This window comes from Rattus rattus, chromosome 9 (assembly GCF_011064425.1).
Source record: "Rattus rattus isolate New Zealand chromosome 9, Rrattus_CSIRO_v1, whole genome shotgun sequence".
Taxonomy (NCBI): Eukaryota; Metazoa; Chordata; class Mammalia; order Rodentia; family Muridae; genus Rattus; species Rattus rattus.
This window is the reverse complement of record NC_046162.1, coordinates 69,325,563-69,337,717: the sequence shown is the minus strand read 5'-3', so window position 1 is coordinate 69,337,717 and position 12,155 is coordinate 69,325,563. Positions and strand designations below refer to the sequence as shown.

General features: G+C 46.2%; 1 protein-coding gene across 1 annotated transcript; it reads left to right on the top strand.

The window, feature by feature from the left end:
• Positions 1-8,568: 8,568 nt before the first annotated feature.
• On the top strand, positions 8,569-10,384 carry LOC116909132 (olfactory receptor 2B11). The gene has a single exon (XM_032912617.1). It carries the CDS (start codon positions 8,910-8,912, stop codon positions 9,864-9,866), a length of 957 nt encoding a protein of 318 aa, XP_032768508.1. The 5' UTR covers positions 8,569-8,909; the 3' UTR covers positions 9,867-10,384.
• Positions 10,385-12,155: the final 1,771 nt, after the last annotated feature.

Sequence of the window (12,155 nt, the reverse complement as noted above, 5' to 3'; positions counted from 1 at the left end):
ACACACACACACACACACACACACACACACACACACACATCATGGAGTCTGTTTTGTCCTAGCCAACTCTTCCAGTGCGTGGATCCTGCCTTGGAGTGTGACTGATATCCACAGTGACAACCCATTGGAAAAAACTGATTTTCCTTTTCCTAGCAGATAGCACTTGCAGATGTCTTCTTGGTCAGGGGCAGGACTTTGTTTCCACTCCCCTTCTCAGTGCTGGGATTTTGTCTGGTTTGAACCTGTGCAGGTCTTGTGCATGCTGTCACAGTCTCTGGGAGTTCATAGGTGTTATCTGTCCTGTCGTGTCTGGGAGACACTGTTTCCTTGGTGCCGTCTACTACCTCAGGCCCTTTGAACAAGGGAGCCATGTTCCAGGCCCAGCAAACAGCAGAGCTTGGCAGCTTTGGCCATGTGGTTCTGGCTTTAGAGTCAAGAATACAAGATAGGGATTGTGGAATCTCTGTCTGCAGCTAAGGAAAGCCACTGAGGCCAGGTGTGTGTCAGGAGTATCCCTGCTATGGAGCCCAGAGAGCCCACTGCATGAAGATGTGGATTTGAAGCCTGGATTGCCATGGAGACCCCAAGATGTTGGAGACGCCTGAGCTGTGGGATACCTGTCAAGGAGAGCTGCTAGCATAGTGTAGAACCAACCCAAGACAGGTAAGTTTGTTGCAATCGACACAGTTGAAAGAAGAGCAGAAGAGTACTTTGACGTCAGGCATGGAGATTCAGAATTGGGAGTTTGCCTGCTGGTTTCTGTTTTGCTTTGGCCCAGCGTTTCATGGCTATACTCTCTCTTCTGACTTTTGCCATGGTGACGTGCCATTGTATGTTGGAAGTATGTGATCTGTGTTGTGGTTTTTATTTTACAGGGGTTACAGTGAAGAGGTTGCCTTGAGTCTCAGAAGGGACTTGGGAACTGTAATAGACTATGGGGCTTTTAAAGCTAGACTAAAAATGCAGTTTTCATTATGATATCATGAGAGGCCTATGGGGGCCAAAGAGTGAAATGTGGTGATTTGAATATGAATGGTCCCCATAGGCTCACAGATTTGACCGCTTGGTCACCAGAGAGTAGCATTACTTGAAAGGAATCAGGAGGTGTGGCTTGACGGAATAGGTGTGGCTTTGTTGGTGGAAGTGTGTCATTGCGGGTGGGCTTTGAGGTTTCAGAAACCCAAGCCAGGCCCAGAGGCTCTGTCTGTGTTCCTGCTGTCTGCAGATCTGAAAGTGAAACTTTTCTACTTCTCCAACACCGTATCTGCCATGATGATGAAGATGAAGATGATGATGATGATGATGATGATGATGATGATGATGATGATGATGGACTAAACCCCTGAAACTATAAGCCAGCCTCAATTAAATGCTTTGTTTTTATAAGAGTTGCCATGGTCATGGTGTCTCTTCACAGCAATAGGACACCGATGAAGACAAATAATAAGAGTACCAAAAAACCGGCTGGAGAGATGGCTCAGCAGTTAAGAGCACTGGTTGCTCTTCCAGAGGACCAGGGTTCAATTCCCAGCACCCACAGAGCAGCTCACAACTGTTTGCAACTCCTGTTCCAGAGGATCTGGCACCTTCATACAGACAAATATGCCATCAAGACACCGATGTATATAAAATAAAAATAAATAAATTATTTTTAATGTAGCCAAAAAGCCAACTCATTCATGAAGACATGTTCATCTGAATAACATTAGATCTAGCAACAGAAACACTAAAACCCAGGGAAGGACTAGACAGTGCAGCTCAAGCCCTGAAAGTAAATACTGCCAAACAAAATGATGGTGTCAGCAAAGACATCTCATTGTTTTTAAAGAATGTATGTGTGTGTGTGTGCTTGTAAAAGCTATACGTGTTTGGGTGCCTGTGAAAAACCAGACGGATCCCTTGGAGCTGGCTCTGCGGGGCGGTATGAGCTGCTGGCCGTGGGTCTTGGGAACCGAATTCAGGTTCTCTGGAAGAGCAACAAACACTCTGAACCTCCAAGTTACCTCTTCATTCCCAATCTCTTAAGATTTACTCTGGGGGTTGGGGTTTAGCTCAGTGGTAGAGCGCTTCAAGGCCCTGGGTTCGGTCCCCAGCTCTGAAAAAAGAACCAAAAAAAAAAAAAAAAAAAGATTTACTTTGACTTGTGTGTCTGTGTCTATGTTTACCACATGTGTGCAGATCTGGCTGAAGCTAGAAGAGGGTGTTGGATCCTTTGGAGCTACCGTTACCAATGTTCCATGACACTTGTGAGCATCGTAAGGTGAGTACTGAGATTGGAGCCCCATCTTCCAAGAGAGCAGCAAGCTCTAATCACTAAGACATCTTTCCAGCCCCCACCAAAGAAACCTTTTTAAGTTAATGAAAAAATAAATATCCCAAGGTGAGTACCAACTAAAGCACGTCATGCCCACTAAGCCAGCACTGCAAAAGATAGATTAAAAAAACAAAACCAAAAACCAAAACAAAACCCCTGCACACAGGGCAGAAGAAGGGCAGTCCCAGAACAAGAGACCATGAAATAACAGATCCCATGAGAACCACAGACACATAAGCCAGAACTAATGAAGAATCAGATACCAACCAACTCCATAAATCCCTAACACGAATTGGGGGAAAGAAAAGAGCAAGCAGGATATGAATCTGCCAGAGAAAACAAACAAAATCACAGGTATCATCAAATTCCTTTCAGTAATAATCCAATTGTCAGTGGTCTGCATTCCCCCATTCAAACGTGGAAACAAGCTGACTGGGTGCAGACATAGATACAGCTGCAGGCTGCCTTAACGCTGACACGCTGAATCCACAAGGGCTCACAGGTTGAATGTCAAAGGATGAAACAGTATATTCCAAGCAAACGGGGACCACAAACAAGAAGGAATAGCCGTTTTTGATCTGACACGGCAGGTATCAAGTCAGAATTGGTCAAAAGAGTACTTTAAATCAGTACGTTTTCATAAAAGTTGCAGACTATCAATTAGACATGGTGAGTATAAACATATACACTCAAATGTTAGTGCACCTAGTCCCATAAAACAAACACTGGTCATACGGGTATAAATAAACTCAGCCTCAACACTAGTGGGCAACTTAAATAGAGAGGTGATCCCGATCAAGCCTACCCCACACCCTCAAGCTTGAGCCGTTTCGTTCTTCAGAAGGATGGCACATTTATCTGCAGGATGGTCCATCCAAGAGCTGCAGGGTGCTCCTCCCATTCAGCACACAAGGACTTTCTCCAAAAGAGACAACGTTCTGGACCATAAGCCAACCTTAACGAAAATAAGTTTCCTGTATCTCATCAGATCATAATAGAAAAACCCTAGAGGTTACTAATAAAAAGCAGTGACAGCCACTATATGAACACGAAGAGACTGAATTATGTTCTTGAACGGCCTGTGCTGTCCTTGAAGAAAATCAGGGGGGAAAGGTTTAAAAATTCCCGTGGTCAGATGAAAAGTAAGCATGAGTCCTAGAACCCTTGGTAACCCTTGGTATGCAGCCCAAGGCGGTTCAGACAGGGAAGTTTATAGCTATGAGTGACCATGCCGAAAAGTCAGAGAAATCTCCAGTCAGTGACCTGAAGATGTACCTCGAGGCCTTGGAAACAGCTTTTAAAACGTTGAAACAATGTAACAATCTGTGAGGGGGGCTCCAGGACCACCATGGACAGCAGAGTAATGATCTGTGAGAAGCAAGAAGCCAGTTCCGCTCAGCACCACTAAATAGCCAGCGTTGATTCAAACTTTGGGATTCTGTTTATTGTAGGCATAGTTAAGCACAAGTTGGTGAAAACATTCCCAATAATAATTAACTCAAGCCTGTCTGTACAATAAAGCTTACATACATATCCTGGAGGAACAAAATAAGCTAAAGACAGATCAGATGTGACTACCTCAAAACTCATTATAAAGTACACGTGAACCTTCCATAAAGATGGCTTCTATAGCTTGACCACATCTGACACCTTCTGTAGACTGTAGACGTGGGTTCTAAAGATTGGCTGAGAAAAACGAGCTCACGGTAAGGGTCTTGGGAAGGATCTGGTGCAGTCTCAGCCACACAGGTGGTGCAGAGGTCACCAGGCTATTAACCATGTCTGCTTCCAGCCTTCTGGGTAAACAACAGGTTATGCATCCTCTCTTTGAAGGGACAGCCCTGTGTGTCTAACTTCCTGCTTCCCCCAGTGTTTATTTGTGGGCACAAGAATCTCCATGCTTTCTGCAATAAATAATCAAAAGATAAGCTCACGAAATACAGATAAAAAAAACTATATAAGGAATAGACAATATTTTGAAAAGCTGGACAAAAATGGGCAAATCCTCAGCCTTATTAAGAAAAGGAAGGAAAAGACACTAATGACTTTTTAGATTTTATATATTTTATCTTATGTATATCTTATGTATTTTATCTTATGGTTTTGCCTTCATGTTTGTTTGTGTACTATACATGTGTCTAGTAACCATGGGGAGTCAGAGAGCTCTGAAACTGGAGCTACAGTTGTGCACCGCCATATTGGTCAAGCCTGGGAACTCTGCAAGAGCAACAGATGCTCTTGACTGCTGAGTCACCTCCCTGGCCCCTACAATTTTTCTTTAACTAGAAGGAAGAAGTAACTGTCTAAAGCACTCCCATTCGTGGTAGCTCCACAGCTGGCTTTTGTTCATGCGATTTGCTGCTCATGACTAAGGATTTGTCCTCCATGCTTGGTCTCTATCCAGACATTTCATCCTTTCTGTACAACAAATGGAACAGGCAGCTCAGACAACGTTAGCCCTCAGAGACGAGACGGATCTGAACTTGAATTCCTCTATGCTAGTTATTGTTCTATGTAGGTTACAGACAGATGACTCTCTCCCTTGTGCTTTGGAGGGCACAGCCAGTATTTCTCATGCTCTGCAGACAGAGATGGGGCACAGTGAAGCCAGGTGACCTGTCTGGAGACCCGGAGGTTGATTTTGGTGCTGAAGCCAGATCAGCTTGTACCTGAACCACAGCTACGTAAATCAGTCCTCTATTAACGTTACAGTGAACACCTCACCAACCTTAAAGAGGAGAACAAGAAGAAGAACAAGAAGAAGAGGAGGAGAAGGAGGAAGAGGGGGAGGAGGAGGAGAAGAAGAGATGAGGAGGAAGAGGAGGAAGAGAAATAACTCTTCCATGCCTCGAGCCTACTGCATTTCCTCTGACCTTCTGGTCTTTTAGTATGTACCATTAACTGCAAATACTAGAAGTTCACACTACATCAATTATCAGTGAATCCCTTAGACACTAATTAAATAAAACATCAGGGATAACTTCCTAGCCAGAGGAGAGCAAGCTTCTACGCCGTGTCTGGGGAGAAGGAGCAGAACCTTCCTGGAAAAGAGCGCAGGGGATGAAGTGAAGCTGAACCTGGGGAATAATTGTGACATTACAGGGAAGTGTGATGTGGGCTGGATTGCTGCCCAAGCACTCCGGCTTTGGCAATAAGATGACCTGCCTATATAAGTGTAGAAACTGCTCCACCAAATCAGTGTCCACAGCACAAGGTCGTTGCAATCCTGTACTTCCTGTGGACAGAGGAGAGCACAGCTGACACCAGGGGTTCCCCAGAATATCTGCAGCAAGGAAAAGTCCCTCCCACTTCCAGGCCAAGAATGACCTCCCTCCAGCTGCCGGGGGCCAGGGCCAGGTAAGCATGAGGTCTTAGGAGCTTCATCAGAGCAAACAGTAGCATCATCTTTCTTGAACACCTTCTGCATTTGCAGCGATCACCCTCCTAAATACTTCTCCCCAGTTCAGACCAGCACAGACTGCAAAGAATGCTCCCTCCCTCCCTGAGCCAGGTCCCTTATAGATGCCAGGGATCCATGGAAGATAAGGGTCAGTCCTGGGCTCTGGACAAGCTAGACTCTGCAACACAGGGAGGCTTTGTGACATCTACTTTTGGACACTACAAGTAGAGGCTAGTTCGTAGAATGAAGCCTTTGTTTCACTGAGCAGAAACTAGCTAAAACTGGTAATGGGGAGAGTGTATATTTATTTCCTCATTGTGCTGGGAATGGCCAAATTTTACCCCAGTCAGAACTGTAAGGAGAAGGCTACCATGGAGCCAGGACATAACCCTGCATATCCACCGTTGTCGTGGAAGCACCTATTAGTAGCAGCTAAGGGAAACGCTACCATCCGCAGCCTTACCACCAGGGCTCAGTCTCCCCTGGTGTAGTCCTGCTTACTGAGACAGGAACTGGAACCTTGATTTGACTGCCTTGATTTGATTTGATGACAGATAGATGATAGGTAGTAGACAGACAGATAAATGATAGGTAGATTAATAGACAGATGATAGATAGATGATAGGTAGATAGATGATAGATAGATAGATAGATAGATAGATAGATAGATAGATAGATAGATAGATAGATAGATTGACAGATGGAAGGACAGACAGACAGACAGATGACTGCATGAGACCAAGGGTCATGTGTAGGTGACACAGACTGGATAGCTGCATTCCAGCAGGAAATGCATGCAGAGACTGGAGAAAGAAAGAGCTGGAGAACCAAGGGTCATGTGTAGCAGCCTGGCATCCAGATTGTTTTCCCCAGAAATCGACTGCAAAGGGCACCATAGGGCTGGATCCCACCACTACCACCATGAAAGGCAGACTGGAGAACTGAGTCTCCAGCGGCAGCCTTAAAACATGGGTTTTGTTTAAGGTCAACTGCCTAAAAGGCACCAAGGGCCCTGGGTTCCCCCCAGCTCCAAAAAAAGAACAAAAAAAAAAAAAAAAAAAAACAAAAACAAAAACAAAACAAAACAAAAAACATGGGTTTCATAACTCACTGTGTTAAAACAGAGTTCCAGATCTCATTAGAGATAAATCCTGCTCACTGAAGGCAACACTTGTAAGAATTTTTTGATAGAATCGTGCAATAACGGAATGTTTCACAAGCCTCATGAGAACGTTTCTGCAAAGATGGAGCAGAAGAAATTCGCACTCGTCTATCTAAACTCTAGGGTTTGAGTTGTTTTCAGACGACACTGGGGTTCTTTGGACTATCAGCTGGAGGAGGTGTGCCTGCTTAAGGAGGTCTTCATTAATCTTCCAATGTGTGCACCAAGTACCAAACTGAGATTTAAGATGAAACTCTTAATTCATCTGTAAACTACCTACATGTGAGATTGGTTTTCAGTTTTATCCTGAAGCACTGCATCTCCAGTGTGGACTCAAAGGCATACTGGGGGAAGACGGGGAAATCAGAACTCAGGAATGACCGTGCAGCCTTGAGTCAGGCAGCAAGCTGTCGGCTGCGACTGCAGACTGCCTCCACCCTGGGGTCATGTCTTGCAGATAATGAAGAATGAAGGCCATGGACTCGAGTTGAACACTTCAACCCATACTATTTATTAGAGGAAAAAATGGAGTGAGAAAGAGAGAGAAACCTTTAACAAATAGGGATTCTAAGAGAGGATGCTGGCTAAGTGTGGAGAGCTATGTGTTTTAAATAGGTACAGGCAGTGGAAACAGAAACAGAGGCACAAAGGTGACTTGTCCTCTGCTGCATAGATGACAAGTTTCTCCTTAGCACTGGAGCCCCGTCATGAGCTAGCACAGTTATCCGAGGCTGTGACTCATGCAGCCCCTGCACACCGTGGAGCTTTGATTCACACAGCATCTTTGATTATCATGAGGGGAGTTTTCCAGATGGTTGAGGGTCTCCAGACTGTCAAAGGCTTGCTGAGGCCAACTCCTAACTGGCTAATTTCACATTGTCTCCTACCTCAACCCCACGAGTCACTGGTGGCATTTCATTTCTTTCCTGCTAGTTGAGGCACCCAGAAATCAAACTGGCTGTACTCTCTGTCTCTGTCTGTGTGCCTCTATGCATCTGTGTGTCTGTGTGTCTCTGTCTGTCTCTCTGTCTCTGTCTCTGTCTCTCTCTTTGTCTGTCTCTGTCTCTGTCTGTCTCTCTCTCTCTGTCTCTGTGTGTGTGTGTGTGTGTGTGTGTGTGTGTGTGTGGGCGCGTGCGCGCGCGCGCGCGTGCCTGTGTCTCAGATAATATCTCCTTGCCAAAGTTGTACCTGGAATTTGAATGTCACTCTAAATATGAAAGAAATAGCATCCCAGAGCCATCTGATCTTTTGTCAAACAATCCTCAGGGCTTTCTCCCATGCTCACCATGTGTGCTCTCAGGTCTCCTTGGGAATCAGTAACAAATCAGAAGCTAAAGTTTCCTGTGCCCTGGCAACTCCAGGTATTCAGACAGCCCGGAGCCCAGGTGTTTTTACTGTGAGTGACAGGGCTGCCATGGTGAGCAGTCCGAGGGCAAGCGCTTCTGCTGTCCTGGGAGCCAGAGCACTCTTCACAGTGACAGGGCCAGGTGTCAGCCATCAGAGGTGAGAAGGCTGCATGACTGTGATCTTACCAGGAGTCCCTCCCCGCTCGCTCTGCTTGCAAAGCCCTTCTTCCTGCTTTACTTCACCTCTTTCTTCTCTCCCGTCTCTGCCTCCAGAAGACAAAATAAAAGAGCCTCAGGAAGTGGACACTTTCCTGTCAGTTTGTGGAGAAGCCAAATGTCCCAACGACAAGTCGTGGCTGAACATGACTGAAACCTTCGCCTGTGTGGAACTCTGGCGCAGAAGCCTCTCTGTCCTCTCCAGGATCTGCAGCTGAGGTGAGCTGCATTCCCCACTCCCATGGTAACAGATGCAGGAACTGAAGCTTAGAAAGACTGGCTTGGTGAAGGTCAGAGTAGGAGGGGTGAGAGGCGACATACTGCTGCCCTGACCCCCATCCAGACCCAGGAGGGTCAGGCAGGATGAAGCCTAAGGGAGAGCAGACACGGAGAAAATGACTCATTTTCTCCCATGACAGTCACTCGTTCCAGCTCCCTTCACTCATCGCAGCTCCCAGAAGATGCTGTAGCATGAGAAGTGCCAACCAAAGCTGCTTCTGGGACACCCCAAAGGACTTCATTCTCCTGGGCATTTCTGACAGGCCATGGCTGGAGCTCCCAGTCTTTGTGGTCCTCCTGGTGTCCTACATTCTGGCTGTGCTTGGAAACATCTCCATCATCCTGGTATCCCAGCTGGATCTCCAGCTTCAGAGTCCCATGTACGTGTTCCTCAGCCACTTGTCCTTCCTGGACCTCTGCTACACCACCACCACCGTCCCTCAGATGCTGTTCAACATGGGCAGCTCCCGGAAGACCATCAGTTACGGGGGTTGCACCGTGCAATACGCCATTTTCCACTGGCTGGGCTGCACCGAGTGCGTTGTCTTGGCTGCCATGGCTCTGGACCGCTACGTGGCCATCTGTGAGCCACTCCGGTATGCTATCATCATGCACCGCCCACTCTGCCAGCGGCTGGTGGCTACAGCCTGGCTCAGCGGCTTCGGCAACTCCCTCGTTCAGGTCATCCTGACGGTGCAACTGCCTTTCTGTGGCCGGCAGGTGCTGAACAACTTCTTCTGCGAGGTGCCAGCCATGATCAAGCTGTCCTGTGCTGATACAACCGCGAATGATGCCACACTGGCTGTGCTGGTGGCCTTCTTCGTGCTGGTCCCTCTAGCCCTTATCCTCCTCTCCTATGGCTTCATTGCTCAGGCAGTGATGAGGATCCAGTCCTCCAGGGGGCGGCGCAAGGCCTTCGGGACTTGCTCTTCCCACCTGCTGGTGGTCTCCCTCTTCTACCTGCCCGCCATCTACATGTACCTGCAGCCTCCGTCCAGCTACTCCCAAGAGCAGGGCAAGTTTATCTCCCTCTTCTATTCTATAATCACCCCCACCCTTAACCCTTTCATCTACACCTTGAGGAATAAGGACGTGAAGGGAGCTCTCGGAAGACTCCTGGCAAGGACCGGGAGGCTGTGTGGAAGGTGAAAGTGCAGCCCCAGAAGACCTACACAGCTCGCAGAACTCCTGAGCAAAGACTCTGGGGGGATGGGGTTGCGGCTCAGTGGTGGCACAGCACTTACGTGGCTTGTGGGAAGGACTGAGTTCAACCCCTAGGGCCGCAAGAAGTGCTTGGAACAGTAGGTTCTTCAACAGATTTGAAAGAAAAAAAATCTGAGAACATTTCACCTTCCATGTAGTAATAATGTTCAAAGTCCCACATCTAAGGGTAAGTTCCATTCTCAGAGCAGAATTCTAAGAAGCCGTATATCTTCAAGACGTGCTTAAATGACTTTGTGTTCACAAATACTCATTAGACTGTTTAATTTCTAATTTCCTAGTTTTCCCCATTTTCTTCCTCTTCCTATATTTCCTCTCCCATTTCCCATGTATCTTTTTAAGCCCCTTTCTTCCATTATAGTCACTCTGGATGTGTACAATACCAACCTGACACAGAGTCTTACCTCACTTATAATAAACATCTGTTCTTCATGGATCAAAGCCGATGAATTTTTGTATTTTTTTCCCAAAATGTCACATGAATGATGTGACTGAATTCTTCCTTTAATAACCATAGATGGTTTTCTTTTTCCTCCGGTTCAAGCTGTCTTTATAGGAAATTTCTCCATCATTGTCTGGGAACTTTCTGCTGGGAAGCTAGATGACCCCTGTTAGGTTACAGGGGTACAAACAAGTGCATGTCCCCTCTCACCTTCCAGATGGGCATCTTCAGTGAAGAATACAGCAATAGATACAAGAGTTAAAACAGTAAGACCTAGCCTAGAAAGCTGAAGAGCTGAAGCACGTTTAGCTCAGCCCTAGAGCTCCTGCCTAGCCGGGTCCCTCCTGGCTTTGCTGCCCAGAACCTCACACAGAAATGTGAAAGGTGATTGGTTGTTCAAGCTAACATTCGTAGAAGATTTCTGTGATGCTGTAGATACACTGAGTGTTCGCAAGTATAGATCTGTATGGTACTGATCTTCATGATAGAATCACTTTTGCAAATCTCATTTTCATGTAAGAACCAATTATTAAAGGCTGTAGTAAGTGCACCAGTTATGATAGAGCTCTGGTAGCCAAGAAAACCGACATCCTACTGGCTGCCTCCTCCAGTGAAATGGAGCCATTTCAGGCATCTTAGATTTATTTGTGTTTGGTTTTATTTCTTAGATAATTCTTGAAGATTTTATTTGATTTTTAAATTATGCATATATGGGGGTGGGGTATGTGTGTAGGTGCAATTGCTCGCTGCGGCCAGAAGAGGGCATCAGATCCACTAAAGTTGGAATTGAACGCAAGTCCTTGGCAAGAGCAGCAAGCAAACCACTGAGCTGTCCCTCCAGCACTTTGCATTTGTCCCCACCCGCACCCCCACCCCACCCTGCACTGGAAATCCTTTTACATTTAACTTTGTTTCTATCCTACTGCCTTGAGGACACTATTTATGTAACCAAGACTAGCAAGCTAACAAATGGATGGAAATTACAAAAAAAGGAAAATGAAGAAAGTGTTTCCAACTGTGAAGGCAAGGCTTAAAAGCAAGTCACAGAGCTGGAGAATTTGATTTAAGAAATGTGAAAAATAATGACCACACCAGTCCAGGACCACGGTGCTTGTTCCAATGAGTTCCATAGAACAATCACTGCATAGGACGTCAAAGCCCTGTATATCCCAGAGTAACACAGAAGAGTCCTTAAGCAATGGCACAAATCCAAGCCCCAGTCAATAAAATCGACATGATAAGAATCATCAAAAGAGGTAACCAGTACATATATCAATATAATGATTCTAGGAAACATTTGAGAATTGTGTTTCGCAAAAACAGCTGTGCTAACTGACAATCTCAAATTCTCTTAACTCTGTGAAAGGCTAGGCTTAGTGACTTGCTTGACCACTAAAACTCAGTGAGAGATTCTCTGGGGCTTCTGGGACAAAGCTGTGAAACACCTGGAACTTTTACTTAGTGATAATCTCAGGTATCCCAAGTCACCAGGAGGTCCATCATCTGTAAGCCTGGCCATGCTGGGGAGACGGTATCTGGAGCACCATGGGAGCCAGGCCTACAGGCTGCTCTTTGACTCTTGGATGGGGCTGGATCCTCCAACCAGGTAGCCCCACTATTGGACAGAAGAACCACCCAGCAGAACCCTGAAGGAATCCATGGACCCATGATAATAAAATATAGTAAATAGTCACTATTTTCAAGTCCTAGGTGTTGGCGTAGGCTGTCTGTCAAGGAGCAACAGGGGACCCTTAGAATACCCATGGGCTCATAGG